Source organism: Pseudophryne corroboree, chromosome 3 (assembly GCF_028390025.1).
Source record: "Pseudophryne corroboree isolate aPseCor3 chromosome 3, aPseCor3.hap2, whole genome shotgun sequence".
In the NCBI taxonomy this organism is placed as follows: Eukaryota; Metazoa; Chordata; class Amphibia; order Anura; family Myobatrachidae; genus Pseudophryne; species Pseudophryne corroboree.
In genome coordinates this window covers 381,932,407-381,954,094 of record NC_086446.1, presented here as the reverse complement: position 1 = coordinate 381,954,094, position 21,688 = coordinate 381,932,407, and the positions used below count along the sequence as shown (strand labels likewise).

The following is a 21,688-nucleotide window of genomic DNA, read 5'->3' as shown; positions in this document are numbered from 1 at the left end:
ACCGAGGGTATTTACCAAGGTTATGGCGGAAATTATGATACTCCTTCGAAGAAAGGGAGTTTTAATTATCCCGTACTTGGACGATCTCCAAATAAAAGCGAGGTCCAAGGAACAGTTGTTGGTGGGAGTAGCACTATCTCAGGAGGTGCTGCACCAGCACGGCTGGATTCTGAATATCCCAAAGTCACAGTTGGTTCCGACGACACGGCTACTGTTCCTGGGTATGATTCTGGATACAGTCCAGAAAAAGGAGGAGAAAGCCAGGGAGTTGTCATCTCTAGTCAGAGACCTCCTGAAACCAAAACAGGTATCAGTGCATCGCTGCACGCGGGTCCTGGGAAAGATGGTGGCTTCTTACGAAGCAATTCCCTTCGGCAGGTTCCATGCCAGAATCTTTCAGTGGGACCTGTTGGACCAGTGGTCCGGATCGCATCTTCAGATGCATCGCTTGATAACCCTGTCTCCAAGAACCAGGGTGTCGCTACTGTGGTGGCTGCAGAGTGCCCATCTTCTAGAGGGCCGCAGGTTCGGCATACAGGACTGGGTCCTGGTGACCACGGATGCCAGCCTTCGAGGCTGGGGGGCAGTCACACAGGGAAGAAACTTCCAAGGACTATGGTCGAGTCAGGAGACTTCCCTTCACATAAATATTCTGGAATTAAGGGCCATCTACAATGCCCTAAGTCAAGCAAAATCCCTGCTCCTACACCAGCCGGTGCTGATTCAGTCAGACAACATCACGGCAGTCGCCCATGTAAATCGACAGGGTGGCACAAGAAGCAGGGTGGCGATGGCGGAAGCCACAAGAATTCTCAGATGGGCGGAGAATCATGTACTAGCACTGTCAGCAGTGTTCATTCCGGGAGTGGACAACTGGGAAGCAGACTTCCTCAGCAGACACGACCTCCACCCGGGAGAGTGGGGACTTCATCCAGAAGTCTTCCAGATGCTGGTAAACCGTTGGGAAAAACCACAGGTGGACATGATGGCGTCCCGCCTCAACAAAAAGTTGAAAAGATATTGCGCCAGGTCAAGGGACCCTCAGGCGATAGCTGTGGACGCTCTAGTAACACCGTGGGTGTACCAGTCGGTTTATGTGTTCCCTCCTCTGCCTCTCATACCAAAGGTATTGAGAATTATAAGAAAGCGAGGAGTAAACACCATTCTCGTGGTTCCGGATTGGCCAAGACGAGCGTGGTACCCGGAACTTCAGAAGAATGCTCTCAGAGGACCCGTGGCCTCTACCGCTCAGACAGGACCTGCTACAACAGGGGCCCTGTCTGTTCCAAGACTTACCGCGGCTGCGTTTGACGGCATGGCGGTTGAACACCGGATCCTAAAGGAAAAGGGTATTCCGGAAGAAGTCATTCCTACGCTTATTAAGGCCAGGAAAGATGTTACGGCAAAGCATTATCACCGCATATGGCAGAAATATGTTGCATGGTGCGAGGCCAAAAAGGGCCCAACAGAGGAATTTCAACTAGGTCGATTTCTGCATTTCCTGCAAGCAGGAGTGAATATGGGCCTAAAACTAGGCTCCATTAAAGTACAGATCTCGGCTCTGTCGATTTTCTTTCAAAAAGAACTAGCTTCAGTACCTGAAGTTCAGACATTTGTGAAAGGAGTGCTGCATATTCAGCCCCCATTTGTGCCTCCTGTGGCACCTTGGGATCTCAACGTGATGTTGAGTTTCTTAAAATCACATTGGTTTGAGCCACTAAAAACCGTGGATCTGAAATATCTCACGTGGAAAGTGGTCATGTTATTGGCCTTGGCTTCAGCCAGGCGAGTGTCAGAATTGGCGGCTTTATCATGTAAAAGCCCTTATCTGATTTTCCATATGGATAGGGCAGAATTGAGGACTCGTCCCCAGTTTCTCCCTAAGGTGGTGTCAGCGTTTCACCTGAACCAGCCTATTGTGGTGCCTGCGGCTACTAAGGACTTGGAAGACTCCAAGTTGCTAGACGTTGTCAGGGCCCTGAAAATATGTTTCCAGGACGGCTGGAGTCAGAAAATCTGACTCGCTGTTTATCCTGTATGCACCCAACAAGCTGGGTGCTCCTGCTTCTAAGCAGTCTATTGCTCGCTGGATTTGTAGTACAATACAGCTTGCACATTCTGTGGCAGGCATGCCACAGCCAAAATCTGTAAATGCCCATTCCACAAGGAAGGTGGGCTCATCTTGGGCGGCTGCCCGAGGGGTCTCGGCTTTACAACTTTGCCGAGCAGCTACTTGGTCAGGGGCAAACACGTTTGCAAAATTCTACAAATTTGATACCCTGGCTGAGGAGGACCTGGAGTTCTCTCATTCGGTGCTACAGAGTCATCCGCACTCTCCCGCCCGTTTGGGAGCTTTGGTATAATCCCCATGGTCCTTACGGAGTTCCCAGCATCCACTAGGACGTTAGAGAAAATAAGAATTTACTCACCGGTAATTCTATTTCTCGTAGTCCGTAGTGGATGCTGGGCGCCCATCCCAAGTGCGGATTGTCTGCAATACTTGTAAATAGTTATTGTTAACTAAAGGGTTATTGTTGAGCCATCTGTTGAGAGGCTCAGTTGTTTTCATACTGTCAAACTGGATATAGTATCACGAGTTGTACGGTGTGATTGGTGTGGCTGGTAAGAGTCTTACCTGGGATTCTAAATCCTTCCTTATTATGTCTGCTCGTCCGGGCACGGTGTCCTAACTGAGGCTTGGAGGAGGGTCATAGTGGGAGGAGCCAGTGCACACCAGGTAGTCCTAAATCTTTCTAGAGTGCCCAGCCTCCTTCGGAGCCCTTTATTCTTCATGGTCCTTACGGAGTTCCCAGCATCCACTACGGACTACGAGAAATAGAATTACCGGTGAGTAAATTCTTATTTTTTTTATTTTTTTTATTTTTTTTCTAGTACAATTTACATTTTTATATTTGGCCTTGTCCATTTTTATTTGTATTCACTAGTGTCTATCTCACATGCTTCTGTCCTGTGTTTTTGTTGTAGAGCTTGGCGGACTCCTGAAATATGTACGTCCATTCCTGAATGCCATCAGTAAGGCAAAAGCAGCCAGACTCGTACGATCCCTGCTTGACCTATTCTTAGACATGGAGGCAGCAACTGGACAGGAGGTGAGACAGTAGTAGGCATTATGGTCTCCCACACAAAGTAAAAGGCAGTCTAGACGTAGCAATCTCCGCTGTTATGTAGGTGATAGGCTTTTTTCTCTGACGTCCTAGTGGATGCTGGGAACTCCGTAAGGACCATGGGGAATAGCGGCTCCGCAGGAGACTGGGCACAACTAAAGAAAGCTTTAGGACTACCTGGTGTGCACTGGCTCCTCCCACTATGACCCTCCTCCAGACCTCAGTTAGAATCTTGTGCCCGGCTGAGCTGGATGCACACTAGGGGCTCTCCTGAGCTCCTAGAAAAGAAAGTATATTTTAGGTTTTTTATTTTCAGTGAGATCTGCTGGCAACAGACTCACTGCTACGAGGGACTAAGGGGAGAAGAAGCGAACCTACCTGACTGGAGATAGTTTGGGCTTCTTAGGCTACTGGACACCATTAGCTCCAGAGGGATCGAACACAGGACCCGACCTCGATAGTCCGGTCCCGGAGCCGCGCCGCCGTCCCCCTTACAGAGCCAGAAGCATGAAGATGGTCCTGGAAATCGGCGGCAGAAGACTTCGGTCTTCAACAAGGTAGCGCACAGCACTGCAGCTGTGCGCCATTGCTCCTCATGCACACCTCACACTCCGGTCACTGATGAGTGCAGGGCGCTGGGGGGGGACGCCCTGAGCAGCAATATTCATACCTTGGCTGGCAAAAAATCACAATATATAGTCCCAGAGGCTATATATGTGATAAATACCCCTGCCAGAATCCATAAAAAAAAGCGGGAGAAAAGTCAGCCGAAAAAGGGGCGGGGCTATCTCCCTCAGCACACTGGCGCCATTTTCTCTTCACAGTGCAGCTGGAAGACAGCTCCCCAGGCTCTCCCCTGTAGTTTTCAGGCTCAAAGGGTTAAAAAGAGAGGGGGGGGCACTAAATTTAGGCGCAAATCTGTGTATAATAGCAGCTATAAGGAAAAATCACTGTGGGTAGTGTGAATCCCTGCATTATATAGCGCTCTGGTGTGTGCTGGCATACTCTCTCTCTGTCTCCCCAAAGGACTTTGTGGGGTCCTGTCCTCAGTCAGAGCATTCCCTGTGTGTGTGCGGTGTGTCGGTACGGCTGTTTCGACATGGTTGATGAGGAGGCTTATGTGGAGGCGGAGCAGATGCCGATAAATGTGATGTCGCCCCCTGTGGGGCCGACACCAGAGTGGATGGATGGGTGGAAGGTATTAACCGACAGTGTCAATTCCTTACATAAAAGGCTGGATGACGTAACAGCTATGGGACAGCCGGCTTCTCAACCCGCGCCTGCCCAGGCGTCTCAAAGGCCATCAGGGGCTCAAAAACGCCCGCTACCTCAGATGGCTGACACAGATGTCGACACGGAGTCTGACTCCAGCGTCGACGAGGTTGAGACATATACACAATCCACTAGGAACATCCGTTGCATGATCTCGGCAATGAAAAATGTGTTACACATTTCTGACATTAACCCAGGTACCAAAAAAGGGGTTTTATGTTTGGGGAGAAAAAGCAGACAGTGTTTTGTTCCCCCATCAGATGAGTGAATGAAGTGTGTGAAGAAGCGTGGGTTCCCCCGATAAGAAACTAGTAATTTCTAAAAAGTTACTGATGGCGTACCCTTTCCCGCCTGAGGATAGGTCACGTTGGGAGATATCCCCTAGGGTGGATAAGGCGCTCACACGTTTGTCAAAAAAGGTGGCACTGCCGTCTTAGAATACGGCCACTTTGAAGGAGCCTGCTGATAAAAAGCAGGAGGCTATCCTGAAGTCTGTATATACACACTCAGGTACTATACTGAGACCTGCAATTGCCTCAGCATGGATAGTGCTGCTGCAGCGTGGTCTATTACCCTGTTAGGCCAGGGATACTATTTGCTAACCATAGAGCATATTAAAGACGTCGTCTTATATATGAGGGATGCACAGAGGGATATTTGCCGGCTGGCATCCAGAATTAATGCAATGTCCATTCTGCCAGGAGGGTATTAGGGACCCGGCAGTGGACAGGCGATGCTGACTTTAGAAGGCACATGAAGATTCTGCCTTATAAGGGTGAGGAATTGATTGGGGATGGTCTCTGGGACCTCATATCCACAGCAACAGCTGGGAAGGAAAAAATTTACCTCAAGTTTCCTCACAGCCTAAGAAAGCACCGTATTATAAGGTACAGTCCTTTCTGCTTCAGAAAAGCAAGCGGGTCAAAGGCGCTTCCTTTCTGCACAGAGACAAGGGAAGAGGGAAAAAGCTGCACCAGACAGCCAGTTCCCAGGATCAAAAATCTTCCCCCGCTTCCTCTGAGTCCACCGCATGACGCTGGGGCTCCACAGGTGGAGCCAGGTGCGGTGGGGGTGCGTCTCGGGAACTTCAGCGACCAGTGGGCTCGCTCACAGGTGGATCCCTGGGTTCTGCAAGTAGTATCACAGGGATACAAGCTGGAGTTCGAGGCGACTCCCCCTCGCCGTTACCTCAAATCAGCCTTGCCGGCTGCCCTCGAGGAGAGGTAGTACTGGTGGCAATTCACAAGCTGTACTTCCAGCAGGTGATAATCAAGGTACCCCTCCTTCAACAAAGCCGGGGTTACTATTCCACAATGTTGGTGGTACCGAAACCAGACGGTTCGGTGAGACCCATTCTAAAATTGAAATCCTTGAACACTTATATACGAAGGTTCAAGTTCAAAATGGAATCGCTCAGGGCGGTTATTGCAAGCCTGGACGAAGGGGATTACATGGTATCACTGGACATCAAGGATGCTTACCTGCGTGTCCCCATTTACCCTCCTCACCAGGAGTACCTCAAAATTGTGGTACAGGACTGTCATTACCAATTCCAGACGTTGCCGTTGGTCTGTCCCCGGCACCGAGGGTATTTACCAAGGTAATGGCCGAAATGATGATACTCCTTCAAAAAAATAAAGGGAGTTCTAATTATCCCGTACTTGGACAATCTCCTTATAAAGGCGAGGTCCAGGGAGCAGTTGTTCGTCGGAGTAGCACTATCTCGGGAAGTGCTACAACAGCACGGCTGGATTCTGAATAGTCCAAAGTCGCAGCTGGTTCCTACGACGCGTCTACTGTTCCTGGGTGTGGTTCTGGACACAGAACAGGAAAAAGGGTTTCTCCCGGAGGAGAAGGCCAAGGAGTTGTCATCTCTAGTCAGAGACCTCCTAATACAAATACAGGTGTCGGTGCATCAATGCACGCGAGTCCTGGGAAAGACGGTAGCTTCTTACGAAGAAATTCCATTCGGCAGGTTCCATGCAAGGATCTTCCAGTGGGATCTGTTGGACAAGTGGTCCGGGTCGCATCTTCAGATGCATCGGCTGATAACCCTGTCCCCAAGGGCCAGGGTGTCGCTGTTGTGGTGGCTGCAGAGTGCTCATCTTCTAGAGGGCCGCATATTCGGCATACAGGACTGGGTCCTGGTGACCACGGATGCCAGCCTTCGAGGCTGGGGGGGCAGTCACACAGGGAAGAAACTTCCAAGGACTATGGTCAAGTCAGGAGACTTCCCTACACATAAATATTCTGGGACTAAGGGCCATTCACAATGCCCTAAGTCATGCTAGACCCCTGCTTCAACACCAGCCGGTGCTGATCCAGTCAGACAACATCACGGCGGTCGCCCATGTAAACCAGCAGGGCGGCACAAGAAGCAGGATAGTGATGGCAGAAGCCACAAGGATTTTCCGATGGGCGGAAAATCGTGTGTTAGCACTGTCAGCAGTGTTCATTCCCGGAGTGGACAACTGGGAAGCAGACTTTCTCAGCAGGTACGACCTCCACCCGGGAGAGTGGGGACTTCATCCAGAAGTCTTCAAAATGATTGTACACCATTGGGAAAGGCCACAGGTGGACATGATGGCGTCCTGCCTCAACAAAAAGCTAAAAAAAATATTGCGCCAGGTCAAGGGACCCTCAGGCGATAGCTGTGGACGCTCTGGTAACACCGTGGGTGTACCAGTCGGTGTATGTGTTCCTTCCTTTGCCTCTCATACCCAAGGTACTGAGAATACTAAGACGGAGAGGAGTAAGAACTATACTCTTGGTTCCGGATTGGCCAAGAAGAGCTTGGTACCCAGAACTTCAAGAAATGATCTCAGAGGACCCATGGCCTCTGCCGTTCAGACAGGACCTGCTGCAGCAGGGGCCCTGCCTGTTCCAAGACTAACCACGGCTGTGTTTGACGGCATGGCGGTTGAACACCGGCTCCTAAAGGAAAAAGGCATTCCGGAGGAAGTCATTCCTACGCTGATTGAGGCTAGGAAAGATGTGATCGAAAAACACCGCATATGGCAAAAATATGTTGCTTGGTGTGAGGCCAGGAAGGCCCCAATGGAGGAATTTCAACTGGGTCGATTTCTGCACTTCCTACAGTCAGGAGTGACAACGGGCCTAAAATTGGGTTCCATTAAGGTCCAGATTTCGGCTCTGTACATTTTCTTCCAAAAAGAACTGGCTTCACTGCCTGAAGTTCAGACTTTTGTTAAGGGAGTGCTGCATATTCAGCCCCCGTTTGTGCCTCTAGTGGCACCGTGGGATCTCAACGTGGTGTTGGATTTCCTGAAGTCGCATTGGGTTGAGCCACTTAAATCCGTAGAGCTAAAATACCTCACGTGGAAAGTGGTCATGCTGTTGGCCTTGGCGTCGGCCAGGCGTGTATCAGAATTGGCGGTTTTGTCATGCAAAAGCCCTTATCTGATTTTTATATGGATAGGGCGGAATTGAGGACTCGTTCCCAATTCCTTCCTAAGGTGGTATCAGCTTTTCATGTGAACCAACCTATTGTGGTGCCTGCGACTACGTGGGACTTGGAGGACTCCAAGTTACTGGACGTAGTCAGGGCCCTGAAAATATGTTTCCAGGACGGCTGGAGTCAGGAAAACTGACTCGCTATTTATCCTGTATGCACCCAACAAGCTGGGTGCTCCTGCTTCTAAGCAGACTATTGCTCGCTGGATCTATAGCACGATTCAACTTGCACATTCTGCGGCTGGACTGCCGCACCCTAAATCTGTAAAAGCCCATTCCACGAGGAAAGTGGGCTCTTCTTGGGCGGCTGCCCGAGGGGTCTCGGCTTTACAACTTTGCCGAGCTGTTACTTGGTCGGGTTCAAACATTTTTGCAAAAGTCTACAAGTTTGATACCCTGGCTGAGGAGGACCTTGAGTTTGCTCATTCTGTGCTGCAGAGTCATCCGCACTCTCCCTTCCGTTTGGGAGCTTTGGTATAATCCCCATGGTCCTTACGGAGTTCCCAGCATCCACTAGGACGTCAGAGAAAATAAGATTTTACTCACCGGTAAATCTATTTCTCGTAGTCCGTAGTGGATGCTGGGCGCCTGTCCCAAGTGCGGATTGTCTGCAATACTTGTATATAGTTATTGCCTAACTAAAGGGTTATTGTTATGAGCCATCTGTTACTGAGGCTCAGTTATATTTCATACTGTTAACTGGGTATAATATCACGAGTTATACGGTGTGATTGGTGTGGCTGGTATGAGCCTTACCCGGGATTCAAAATCCTTCCTTATTGTGTCAGCTCTTCCGGGCACAGTATCCTAACTGAGGTCTGGAGGAGGGTCATAGTGGGAGGAGCCAGTGCACACCAGGTAGTCCTAAAGCTTTCTTTAGTTGTGCCCAGTCTCCTGCGGAGCCGCTATTCCCCATGGTCCTTACGGAGTTCCCAGCATCCACTACGGACTATGAGAAATAGATTTAGCGGTGAGTAAAATCTTATTATTACACTTAAGTGAGTGAGTTATAAGACCTCAGAATCGTGGGATAATTTGTGATCATTCTTAATTTTTAAATAGAGGTTTTATTAGTATTCCAAAGGGTTTAGTTTGCAGATATAGGGGTATATTCAATTAGGGTCGGATCCATTCCGACATGCATTTGTCGGGATGGATCCGACAACCCCTATTCAATCCCATCTCAATTCGACTTTAAAAAAAAGTCGAATTGAGTTGAGACCTGTGAGCAGAGGAGAGGGGGGAGACTAGCGGGGACAGCCGTGGGCAGACGGAGGAGAGCAGTTCTACAGCACCGCTGAAGAAGCATGTCTCACAGCCGCCAGACCTCACGGCAGTGTACACCTGGCTCCAGCAAGCGTGACCTCACTTGCTGGAGCCGGGTGGACGCGGCCGTGACACATCCTTCGGCAGCTCCTATCTGTAGCGTTGCTCTCCCTTGTTTGCCCGCGGCTCTCCCCCCTCTCCTCCTATAAGGTCCCTCATCTCAGGCCCACATTTTTTTATATCTGACTGAGATGGTCGGAAACGGGGCCAAATCCTGTCGAATTTGGCCCCATTTCCCTCAAAAGTACGTGAATCGGCAGCTATACCGCCGATTCACGTACTATTCGACAAGTCGAATTCCCCGACTTGTCGAATAAAAATAGCGGGGACTGAATAGGTCGAATCACGTTTCGACCTTAAAAAGTCGAAAACTACCGTCTTTTCGACAGACGGCAGCTTTCGACCCTAATTGAATGGGATGCGGTCAAGATGCCGCCGGACGGAATCCCGGCGGTCGAAATACTGACGCCGGAATCCCGACCGCCACAATCCCGACATATTCTCCCTCCGTGGGTGTCCACGACACCCATAGAGGGAGAATATAATAGTGTGCCGAGCGTAGCGAGGCACCGTGCCCGCAGTGTGGCGAGCGAAGCGAGCCCGCAAGGGGCTGCGTTCCGCTCACCACCCCTGTCGGGATTGTGTGGTCGGGATTCCGGCGTCGGTATTTCGACCGCCGGGATTCCGACCGGCGGCATTTAGTACTGATCCCACTTGAATATACCCCATAACCATTATCTTGTATCGCTGTGCTGGAATGTATCTTTCCAATAGTTCTCGAAATGATAGTGGTTATTTTTGTAAAACAGATACGGTTTTGTGTATTTATTATTGTCCTTTAAAATGATCCATATATTTTAATGTTGCATACATTTTTTAAATAATCCAAAATTCTGCTTTACTTCCAAAAGATACATACAGGGAATCCGAATTCTAGACGGCATTAGGACAATGTCATATGTTTTAGAACCGTGCAATATTCTTTTTTTTTATTTTAAATATAACGTTTATTGAAAGGTGACAATGAGATATAAAAGAGAACATAATAAACTGGAATATGTCAGTATAGTAACAAGTCTTATAATTCCGGGGGGGGGAGAGGGAGGAGGGGTGTGTGTGTCATAAAGCAATGCTATGTTTTGACTTATAATTATATAATCACAGGTTGAGTTGTGGTCTTCCGATAATTATTTTCCGTTGCGCTTGCGCAGAGCACCAGTAGCATGAAAGCTTGACGTGCTGGGTGTCCTAACCACATTGGGTGTCCCCTTTGGATTAGAACCTTCTTTGAATTCCCTGCCTTGAGAAATGTTTGAAGGCTTTGGTACCTAGAGCACTCTGGCCCAGATTTATCAAGCCTTTTAGAGTGATAAATTGCATGGTGATAAAGTACCAGCCAATCAGCTCTTAACTGTCATTTTTCAAACACAGCCTGTAACATGGCAGTTAGGAGCTGATTGGTTTGTACTTTATCACCATGCAATTTATCACTCTCCAAGGCTTGATAAGTCTGGTTCTCTGCACTTTATGCATTGGGTGAGATTGTCTGCATATACCTTTCTCAGTAATAAAGAAAAAGAAGAACTCTTTGTGTTTGGTGAAGCATTCCCAACACACATCTAAGATGCATTGGCTGACATAACACTTAAAGGGGCAGATTATTAACCTGGAGAAGTGATAAAGCAGTGATAAACGCAAGGTGATAACGCACCAGCCAATCATTACCGATTTGAAAAATGACAGCTAACTGGCTGGTGCGTTATCACCTTGACTTATCACTTCTTTTCTCTGACGTCCTAGTGGATGCTGGGAACTCCGTAAGGACCATGGGGAATAGCGGCTCTGCAGGAGACTGGGCACAACTAAGAAAGATTTAGGACTACCTGGTGTGCACTGGCTCCTCCCTCTATGCCCCTCCTCCAGACCTCAGTTAGAATTTTGTCCCCGGCCGAGCTGGATGCACACTAGGGGCTCTCCTGAGCTTCTAGAAAAGAAAGTATAATTAGGTTTTTTATTTTCAGTGAGATCTGCTGGCAACAGACTCACTGCTACGAGGGACTGAGGGGAGAAGAAGCGAACCTACCTGCTTGCAGCTAGCTTGGGCTTCTTAGGCTACTGGACACCATTAGCTCCAGAGGGATCGAACACAGGCCCAGCCTCGGTCGTCCGGTCCCGGAGCCGCGCCGCCGTCCCCCTTGCAGAGCCAGAAGCAAGAAGACGTTCCTGGAAATCGGCGGCAGAAGACTTCGGTCTTCATTAACGTAGCGCACAGCACTGCAGCTGTGCGCCATTGCTCCCCATGCACACCACACACTCCGGTCACTGATGGGTGCAGGGCGCTGGGGGGGGCGCCCTGGGCTGCAATAAGAGTACCTTACTTGGCAAATTACCACATAATATAGTCATTAAGACTATATATGTGTAAAATCCCCTGCCATAACTTCCATAAAAAAGCGGGAGAAGTCCGCCAAAAAAGGGGCGGAGCTATCTCCCTCAGCACACTGGCGCCATTTTCCCTCACAGCTCCGCTGGAAGGACGCTCCCCAGGCTCTCCCCTGCAGTTTCCAGACTCCATAGGGTAAAAAAGAGAGGGGGGGCACTAAATTTAGGCGCAATCTGTGTAATATTGGCAGCTATAGGGGAAAAATCACTGTGTGTAGTGTGAATCCCTGCATTATATAGCGCTCTGGTGTGTGCTGTCATACTCTCTCTCTGTCTCCCCAAAGGACTTTGTGGGGTCCTGTCCTCAGTCAGAGCATTACCTGTGTGTGTGCGGTGTGTCGGTACGGCTGTGTCGACATGTTTGATGAGGAGGCTTATGTGGAGGCGGAGCAGGTGCCGATAAATGTGATGTCACCCCCTGCGGGGTCAACACCTGAATGGATGGACATGTGGAAGGAATTACGTAACAGTGTCAACTCCTTACATAAAAGGTTTGACGACATAACAGATGTGGGACAGCCGACTTCTCAGCTCGAGCCTGCCCAGGCGTCTCAAAAGCCATCAGGGGCTCTAAAACGCCCGCTACCTCAGATGGCAGACACAGATGTCGACACGGATACTGACTCCAGTGTCGACGATGATGAGACTAGTGTACATTCCATTAGAGCCACCCGTTACATGATTACGGCAATGAAAAATGTGTTGCACATTTCTGATATTACCCCAGGTACCACAAAAAAGGGTATTATGTTTGGGGAGAAAAAACTACCAGTGGTTCTTCCCCCTTCGGATGAATTAAATGAAGTATGTGAAGAAGCGTGGGCTTCCCCCGATAAGAAACTGGTAATTTCTAAAAAGTTACTAATGGCGTACCCTTTCCCGCCAGAGGATAGGTCACGTTGGGAGACATCCCCTAGGGTGGATAAAGCGCTCACACGCCTGTCAAAGAAGGTGGCACTACCGTCTCCGGACACGGCCGCCCTAAAGGAACCTGCTGATAGGAAGCAGGAGGCTATCCTGAAGTCTGTATAAACACACTCAGGAATTATACTGAGACCGGCTATTGCTTCAGCATGGATGTGTAGTGCTGCAGCTGCGTGGTCAGATTCCCTGTCGGAAAACATTGATACCCTAGACAGGGACACTATATTGCTAACCGTAGAGCATATTAAAGACGCTGTCTTATACATGAGAGATGCACAGAGGGATATTTGCCGGCTGGCATCTAAAATAAACGCAATGTCCATTTCTGCCAGGAGAGGATTGTGGACTCGGCAATGGACAGGAGATACAGATTCTAAAAGGCACATGGAAGTTTTGCCTTACAAGGGTGAGGAGTTGTTTGAGGATGGTCTCTCGGACCTCGTTTCCACAGCAACAGCTGGGAAGTCAACATTTTTACCCCATGTTCCCTCACAGCCAAAGAAAGCACCGTATTATCAGGTACAGTCCTTTCGGCCCCAGAAAGGCAAGCGGGTTAGAGGCGCGTCCTTTCTGCCCAGAGGCAGAGGTAGAGGGAAAAAGCTGCAACATACAGCCAGTTCCCAGGAACAAAAGTCCACCCCCGCTTCCTCTAAGTCCACCGCATGACGCTGGGGCTCCACAGGCGGAGCCAGGTACGGTGGGGGCCCGTCTCAAGAACTTCAGCAACCAGTGGGCTCGTTCACGGGTGGATCCCTGGATTCTACAGGTAGTATCTCAGGGGTATAAGCTGGAATTCGAGACGTCTCCCCCTCGCCGTTTCCTCAAATCTGCCTTGCCGACAGCTCCCCCGGACAGGGAGGCAGTGCTGGAGGCGATTCACAAGCTGTATTCTCAGCAGGTGATAATCAAGTTACCCCTCCTTCAACAAGGACGGGGTTACTATTCCACAATGTTTGTGGTACCGAAACCGGACGGTTCGGTGAGACCCATTTTAAATTTAAAATCTTTGAACACTTATATAAGAAGGTTCAAGATGGAATCGCTCAGAGCGGTGATTGCAAGCCTGGAACCCTCCTCACCAGGAGTACCTCAGATTTGTGGTACAGGACTGTCATTACCAATTCCAGACGTTGCCGTTTGGTCTGTCCACGGCACCGAGGGTATTTACCAAGGTAATGGCCGAAATGATGATACTCCTTCGGAAAAAGGGAGTTTTAATTATCCCGTACTTGGACGATCTCCTTATAAAGGCGAGGTCCAGGGAACAGTTGTTGATCGGAGTAGCACTAGCTCGGGAAGTGCTACAACAGCACGGCTGGATCCTGAATATTCCAAAGTCGCAGCTGGTTCCTACAACCCGTCTACTGTTCTTGGGGATGGTTCTGGACACAGAACAGAAAAAAGTGTTTCTCCCGGAGGAGAAGGCCAAGGAGTTATCGTCTCTAGTCAGAGACCTCCTAAAACCAAAACAGGTGTCGGTGCACCACTGCACGCGAGTCCTGGGAAAGTTGGTGGCTTCTTACGAAGCAATTCCATTCGGAAGGTTCCATGCAAGGATCTTTCAGTGGGATCTGTTGGACAAGTGGTCCGGGTCGCATCTTCAGATGCATCGGCTGATAACCCTGTCTCCAAGGGCCAGGGTGTCGCTACTGTGGTGGCTGCAGAGTGCTCATCTTCTAGAGGGCCGCAGATTTGGCATACAGGACTGGATCCTGGTGACCACGGATGCCAGCCTTCGAGGTTGGGGTGCAGTCACACAGGGAAGAAACTTCCAAGGACTATGGACAAGTCAGGAGACTTCCCTACACATAAATATTCTGGAACTAAGGGCCATTTACAATGCCCTAAGTCAGGCAAAACCCCTGCTTCAACACCAGCCAGTGCTGATCCAGTCAGACAACATCACGGCGGGCGCACATGTAAACCGTCAGGGCGGCACAAGAAGCAGGATGGCGATGGCAGAAGCCACAAGGATTTTCCGATGGGCGGAAAATCATGTGTTAGCACTGTCAGCAGTGTTCATTCCGGGAGTGGACAACTGGGAAGCAGACTTCCTCAGCAGGCACGACCTCCACCCGGGAGAGTGGGGACTTCATCCAGAAGTCTTCCAAATTATGGTACACCGTTGGGAAAGGCCACAGGTGGACATGATGGCGTCCCGCCTCAACAAAAAGCTAAAAAGATATTGCGCCAGGTCAAGGGACCCTCCGGCGATAGCTGTGGACGCTCTAGTGACACTGTGGGTGTACCAGTCGGTTTATGTGTTCCCTCCTCTGCCTCTCATACCCAAGGTACTGAGAATAATGAGAGGAGTAAGAACTATACTTGTGGTTCCAGATTGGCCAAGAAGAGCTTGGTACCCAGAACTTCAAGAAATGATCTCAGAGGACCCATGGCCTCTGCCGCTCAGACAGGACCTGCTGCAGCAGGGACCCTGTCTGTTCCAAGACTTACCGCGACTGCGTTTGACGGCATGGCGGTTGAACGCCGGATCCTGAAGGAAAAGGGCATTCCGGAGGAAGTCATCCCTACGCTGATTAAAGCTAGGAAGGAGGTGACCGCAAACCATTATCACCACATATGGCGAAAATATGTTGCGTGGTGTGAGGCCATAAGGGCTCCAACGGAGGAATTTCAGCTGGGTCGATTTCTGCACTTCCTACAGTCAGGGGTGACTATGGGCCTCAAATTAGGTTCCATTAAGGTCCAGATTTCGGGTCTGTCGATTTTCTTCAAAAAAGAACTGGCTTCACTGCCTGAAGTTCAGACGTTTGTTAAAGGAGTGCTGCATATTCAGCCCCCTTTTGTGCCTCCAGTGGCACCTTGGGATCTCAACATGGTGTTGGATTTCCTTAAGTCACATTGGTTTGAGCCACTTAAAACCGTGGAACTGAAATATCTCACGTGGAAAGTGGTCATGCTGTTGGCCTTGGCTTCGGCCAGGCGTGTGTCAGAATTGGCGGCTTTGTCATGTAAAAGCCCTTATCTAATTTTCCATATGGATAGGGCGGAATTGAGGACTCGTCCCCAATTTCTTCCTAAGGTGGTATCAGCTTTTCATTTGAACCAACCTGTTGTGGTGCCTGCGGCTACTAAGGACTTGGAGGATTCCAAGTTGCTGGACGTAGTCAGGGCCCTGAAAATCTATGTTTCCAGGACGGCTGGAGTCAGGAAAACTGACTCGCTATTTATCCTGTATGTGCCCAACAAGATGGGTGCTCCTGCTACAAAGCAGTCTATTGCTCGCTGGATCTGTAGTACGATTCAACTTGCACATTCTGCGGCTGGACTGCCGCATCCTAAATCTGTAAAAGCCTATTCCACGAGGAAGGTGGGCTCTTCTTGGGCGGCTGCCCGAGGGGTCTCGGCTTTACAACTTTGCCGAGCTGCTACTTGGTCGGGTTCAAACACGTTTGCTAAGTTTTACAAGTTTGATACCCTGGCTGAGGAGGACCTTGCTTTTGCTCATTCGGTGCTGCAGAGTCATCCGCACTCTCCCGCCCGTTTGGGAGCTTTGGTATAATCCCCATGATCCTTACGGAGTTCCCAGCATCCACTAGGACGTCAGAGAAAATAAGAATTTACTCACCGGTAATTCTATTTCTCGTAGTCCGTAGTGGATGCTGGGCGCCCATCCCAAGGGCGGATTGTCTGCAATACTTGTATATAGTTATTGCCTACCTAAAGGGTTATTGTTTAGAGCCATCTGTTGAGAGGCTCAGTTATTTTTCATACTGTTAACTGGGTATAGTATCACGAGTTATACGGTGTGATTGGTGTGGCTGGTATGAGTCTTACCCGGGATTCCAAAATCCTTTCCTTATTGTGTCAGCTCTTCCGGGCACAGTATCCTAACTGAGGTCTGGAGGAGGGGCATAGAGGGAGGAGCCAGTGCACACCAGGTAGTCCTAAATCTTTCTTAGTTGTGCCCAGTCTCCTGCGGAGCCGCTATTCCCCATGGTCCTTACGGAGTTCCCAGCATCCACTACGGACTACGAGAAATAGAATTACCGGTGAGTAAATTCTTATTTATTCCTTCTCCAGGCTTGATATATCTGACCCAAAAAGCTTTAGAGTCCTAGTCTGAAAAATGCTCCTGTCTGACACTGCCCTGACTCTCCTGCACCAAAGTGCTTACTCTAGCCAGTTTAATGAGAATGAGTAGTCCTAATAGTAGATCATCGCCAGCAGGTGGTGAGAGTTGTTCCTAAGACTGATGGAACACATCCTAGGGGAATTTTTCCTAACCAAAGCTTCTGATTAGGTAGAATACCTGTAGCAAGGGAGGCGAATATTACACCAATACCGAAAGAAGTAGTGCAAATAGTATACATTGAGGGGAAATCAAAGGCGATACTAAATGATTAAAACAAGGTAGAGGAAATGATTAAATATACATCACATGAAATCTCGACGAACTGGTGATAATTTGAATTTCTTTCGCATCCAATGTCTACAATAGTTCTTTTTCAATTCAAATCAATCTCCAACGTGAAATTCATAGGAAAAAATGGGAAAGAGGCATACAATGTGTAATATTGTTTGTCATCAGACAATATAAACAAGTCCAGTGACTTCTCCAAAGGGAAAGGAACCCTATATGGTGAAAATCTTGATAGCTGAGAAAGGGATAGTTCCTCACCACCTTTTCATTTAAGGATGAACGTACCAAAACTCACTTATAATAGTGTAGAATCATACATATCAAGGTATCTTTATCATAAAATAGAGGACAATAATACAAATAGAAGTTTGTTCAATTTGAACGTACCACACTCACTTTCTTGGAGTGTGGGTATCCTCACGTAACGGTTTCTTTAGAATGGATGTAAATGCAGTTGTTTCTTTCCAAAAAAGTTTGTTTATTGTCACACAATTAAAAATTACATAAAAAAATTCTCCTTATATATTACCATCACAAGGTATGTATACAAAGGGTGGGTCAGATGAAATGAGACTAACATAGGTGAATTCCGGACTAACACCTAGGTAACACCCATGTACTATACCTTCACAATTTGGATGGTAACAGGAGGACGCAGTAAAAACACGGATAAATCACTGTCTGGGAGCACCGCACCAACGCCGTTTCGACCCAATGGTCTTTTTCAAGGTGTGACACACCTTGAAAAAGACCATTGGGTCGAAACGGCGTTGGTGCGGTGCTCCCAGACAGTGATTTATCCGTGTTTTTACTGCGTCTTCCTGTTACCATCCAAATTGTGAAGGTATAGTACATGGGTGTTACCTAGGTGTTAGTCCGGAATTCACCTATGTTAGTCTCATTTCATCTGACCCACCCTTTGTATACATACCTTGTGATGGTAATATATAAGGAGAATTTTTTTATGTAATTTTTAATTGTGTGACAATAAACAAACTTTTTTGGAAAGAAACAACTGCATTTACATCCATTCTAAAGAAACCGTTACGTGAGGATACCCACACTCCAAGAAAGTGAGTGTGGTACGTTCAAATTGAACAAACTTCTATTTGTATTATTGTCCTCTATTTTATGATAAAGATACCTTGATATGTATGATTCTACACTATTATAAGTGAGTTTTGGTACGTTCATCCTTAAATGAAAAGGTGGTGAGGAACTATCCCTTTCTCAGCTATCAAGATTTTCACCATATAGGGTTCCTTTCCCTTTGGAGAAGTCACTGGACTTGTTTATATTGTCTGATGACAAACAATATTACACATTGTATGACTCTTTCCCATTTTTTCCTATGAATTTCACGTTGGAGATTGATTTGAATTGAAAAAGAACTATTGTAGACATGGGATGCGAAAGAAATTCAAATTATCACCAGTTCGTCGAGATTTCATGTGATGTATATTTAATCATTTCCTCTACCTTGTTTTAATCATTTAGTATCGCCTTTGATTTCCCCTCAACGACTTTTATTTCCTATTATTGTATGTGGTTTGAGATTGGGCAGACCACAAGAGGAGTGAAATTGGGCTGACACTTTAAACCGCGCCCGAATACACACACCATATTTGTTTTCAAATAGTATACATGCTTAGGGAAAGGGTTATTGGATTCTACTGAGACAACTATCCGTGGGTTCAACAATATTCTAAATTGCTCCCAGTTGAGAGGCAGATAAGAAAGATAAATATAATTGCCATTTAATATGGAAGAAGACCACTCCTATTTCAATGTCCATAAAACCAGTACAGCTGTCAAAATACAGAGGACTTCTAATAGCTCTGCCTGTACCATACCCAAAGTAGGTGAGGAAGGGGGGGGGGGTCCCTTTATTTACAATTGATTTGGGTAGGGGGAGAGGTTTCTCTCTTTTAAAAGACGGATTGTTTATTGGGCAGCATGACCGGCACTTTACCCATCTGGGTTCTCCTGTGGTTGGGGGCATGACCGGCACTTTACCCATCTGGGCTCTCTTGTGGTTGGGGGCCTGTGGTCTTCTCTTCAGAAACCAGTGATTCATTTATTTTTTATTAAATCATGTATTTTACTAATTTTTTTTCAATAATACACATACATAAAATAACAATACACAAATCACAATAACAAAGTTAACATATGCATTTCCAATAGCAGAATACAAAGCAGATCAGTATGTATATAAGTATACAATAAGCACACATTATTGAGTTGTCTCAAGATAATGGAGTAACATAACCCTAAAAAAAGAAAAAAGTCTGTATCAAATACTTGTAATAGGGTTAAGGCAGATCATGTAAATCAAACAAATTTATATGAAAAGCACTGGTACAAGTTAGATATTTATTTTAAAATTTTATTCAAAAGTTATAAATCTTAAAATGTTGCTCAAATTGCACATAAGCATCGTCCGGCTGGTAGTATATAATACAAGCACAAATGTTTAAAATTATACAAAATGGTCCTCGCGGCCACTGGTGCTATCAAACCTTTTATCGAGACCGTATCCAGAGGATACGGTCTGAGGAAGCCGCCGATTAGTACCAAGGCGGGGAAACATGTCACCTTTAACTTGTAAAAGAGCATAGGTCCGCTGTGTGAACACAGCTGAGCTGCGGCGCACACGTGGAGTCAGAGCCGCTACAAGTGTCTCCCCAAGACAACATCTATCGGGAGCGCTTTGCAATCAGCGGCTGAGGAGACAGTGCCGTTACAAGTGCCTCCAAAAATGACACAGTGGGAGAGACCCGTGGCCAGCGGTAACCTTGCCTACCTCGTGCGCAGTACAGAGCGGGAGCAATATGCCTACCAGCTGTCTCTTCATTTTGGATAGACAATACCAACAGCGGGAGCACTAGCTCTAATATCAGTGGAGAGTACTCTGGAAACGGGGCTAACGGACAACTATAAAGAGCTCAAGTGGGAGTACCGTATATAACAATTGGACGCACATTCCTCTGGATACGGTCACAATAAAAGGTTTGATAGCACCACTGGCCATGAGGACTGTGAAACAAAGTGGTAAATACATTTATATAATCTCTCCTTGTGTTTATATTGCTTCTGAAAATTGACAAACTTCCAGAGCCCTATATAAATTACGGAAAAACCATTGTTACTCATGTTTAACAGTAAGCATTTATACTAATTACCTTATGTTAAACTAACTGAACTCTGTGGTTCCATTGCACACCTGCTTTCAAGTGTTCTCAATTACTGGGCAGGAATCCAGGATTATTGCAGCTTGATTCGCTCGTGTTGGGTATTATTACTGTTTTCCATTTAGACCATTTTGTATAATTTTAAACATTTGTGCTTGTATTATATACTGCCTGCCGATGCTTATGTGCAATTTGTGTAATTACGATTTTAACTTTTGAATAAAATTATTAAATATCTACCTTGTACCAGCGCTTTTCATATAAATTTGTTTGATTTTCTCTTTTCTTGTTGGGTTGAGTATACCCTTGTGAAAAGCAGCAGGTATTTGTGTAACTAATAGGCGCCTGGTCACCGTTTTGTTTTTTTAAGATCATATAAATGTTCAAAGAACATAGAGACCAGCTCTATGTAATGGCAATAATAAAGTAGATATAAGAGAGTACATGGTGGCAGGTCTGTAACCGAGAGAGTCAAGAGGCTGGCTGACTAGTCCAATTGTACACAATACATATTAGGCCGCGGGATTGAAAAAATAGCCTGAGTTCTGCCAAAGCCCTTAAATCTTGTCGTAATTCCCAGGGGCATTTACGTTTGGTGTACATAAAATGTTCATGTGATAGCGTAGTATAACCCATCCACGTACGGGCTATGCAGACACAAGCCAGAGGAAGAAGATTGTTTACATATACTTGGAGAGATGCTGACAGAGATCCCTCTAATTCCAACCCAAAAATACATATAGCAGATCCAGAAGGTGAATCTGAATACCTGTATTGTGAATACTTTTCACCACCACCTCCCAAATTTGGGGTCACCCTAGGGCAAAGCCACAAAAGATGCCAGAAACCAGCAGCTGAAGCGGAGCATTTAGGACAAGTATCTGTTGCTGATCTTCCGATTTGGAACAGTCTGCTTGAGGTCCTATAGGCCCTATGCAAAATATAGATTTGAATCTGCTGGAATCTAACATAAGCCGTAGCAGCCCTCTTAGAGCCAAGATTATGATCCAAATCCTCATCCTCCAGGACACCCAGATCCACCACCAACTTTGCACGCAGTGTCCCTAGCCCATCTGTTCCTGAGAGAGGAGAAAGCGGTATAAAACCGAAACAGTTGCGGAGCAGAAACTCCCCCACACACACACCACACCGCATTACTCGGCGGAATATATACCGGGGCATTATGAAGTATGTGCAGAGATTTTGGTTGAATAATCAGTTTTGAGGTTTACATGACCTCTAATTGGCAATGGAAGCTTTTGCCATATTCGAGTCTTTGCTCATAAATATCAATATGAGGAGTGAAGTTTAATGGAATGAAGTCAGCAGGAGAATGAGACACTTGCATGCCAAGATACTTAAATTGAGTACACCGCCTTAAAGGCAGATCATATGCGGGGCAGGTAAAGAACAGGACATATCTGATAGTTATAAGATCATGTCGTCAGCATATAGACCAATTTTTTTTTCCTCATGACCAGCAACCTGACACCCCTTTATATCAGAAGAGGCTCTAATGGCACGCTGATGGCTCTATAGCGAGAGCA

The 21,688-nt window shown here is 47.2% G+C and overlaps 1 protein-coding gene across 1 annotated transcript in view; it reads left to right on the top strand.

The window, feature by feature from the left end:
- The window catches only part of PSMD11 (proteasome 26S subunit, non-ATPase 11), a 75,662-nt gene that overhangs the window by 8,359 nt on the left and 45,615 nt on the right, over nt 1-21,688 (top strand). Inside the window, exon 3 of the mRNA XM_063960001.1 lies at nt 2,986-3,110. Coding sequence (XP_063816071.1) covers nt 2,986-3,110 — 125 coding nt within the window. The remainder of the gene's footprint in view (nt 1-2,985; nt 3,111-21,688) is intronic.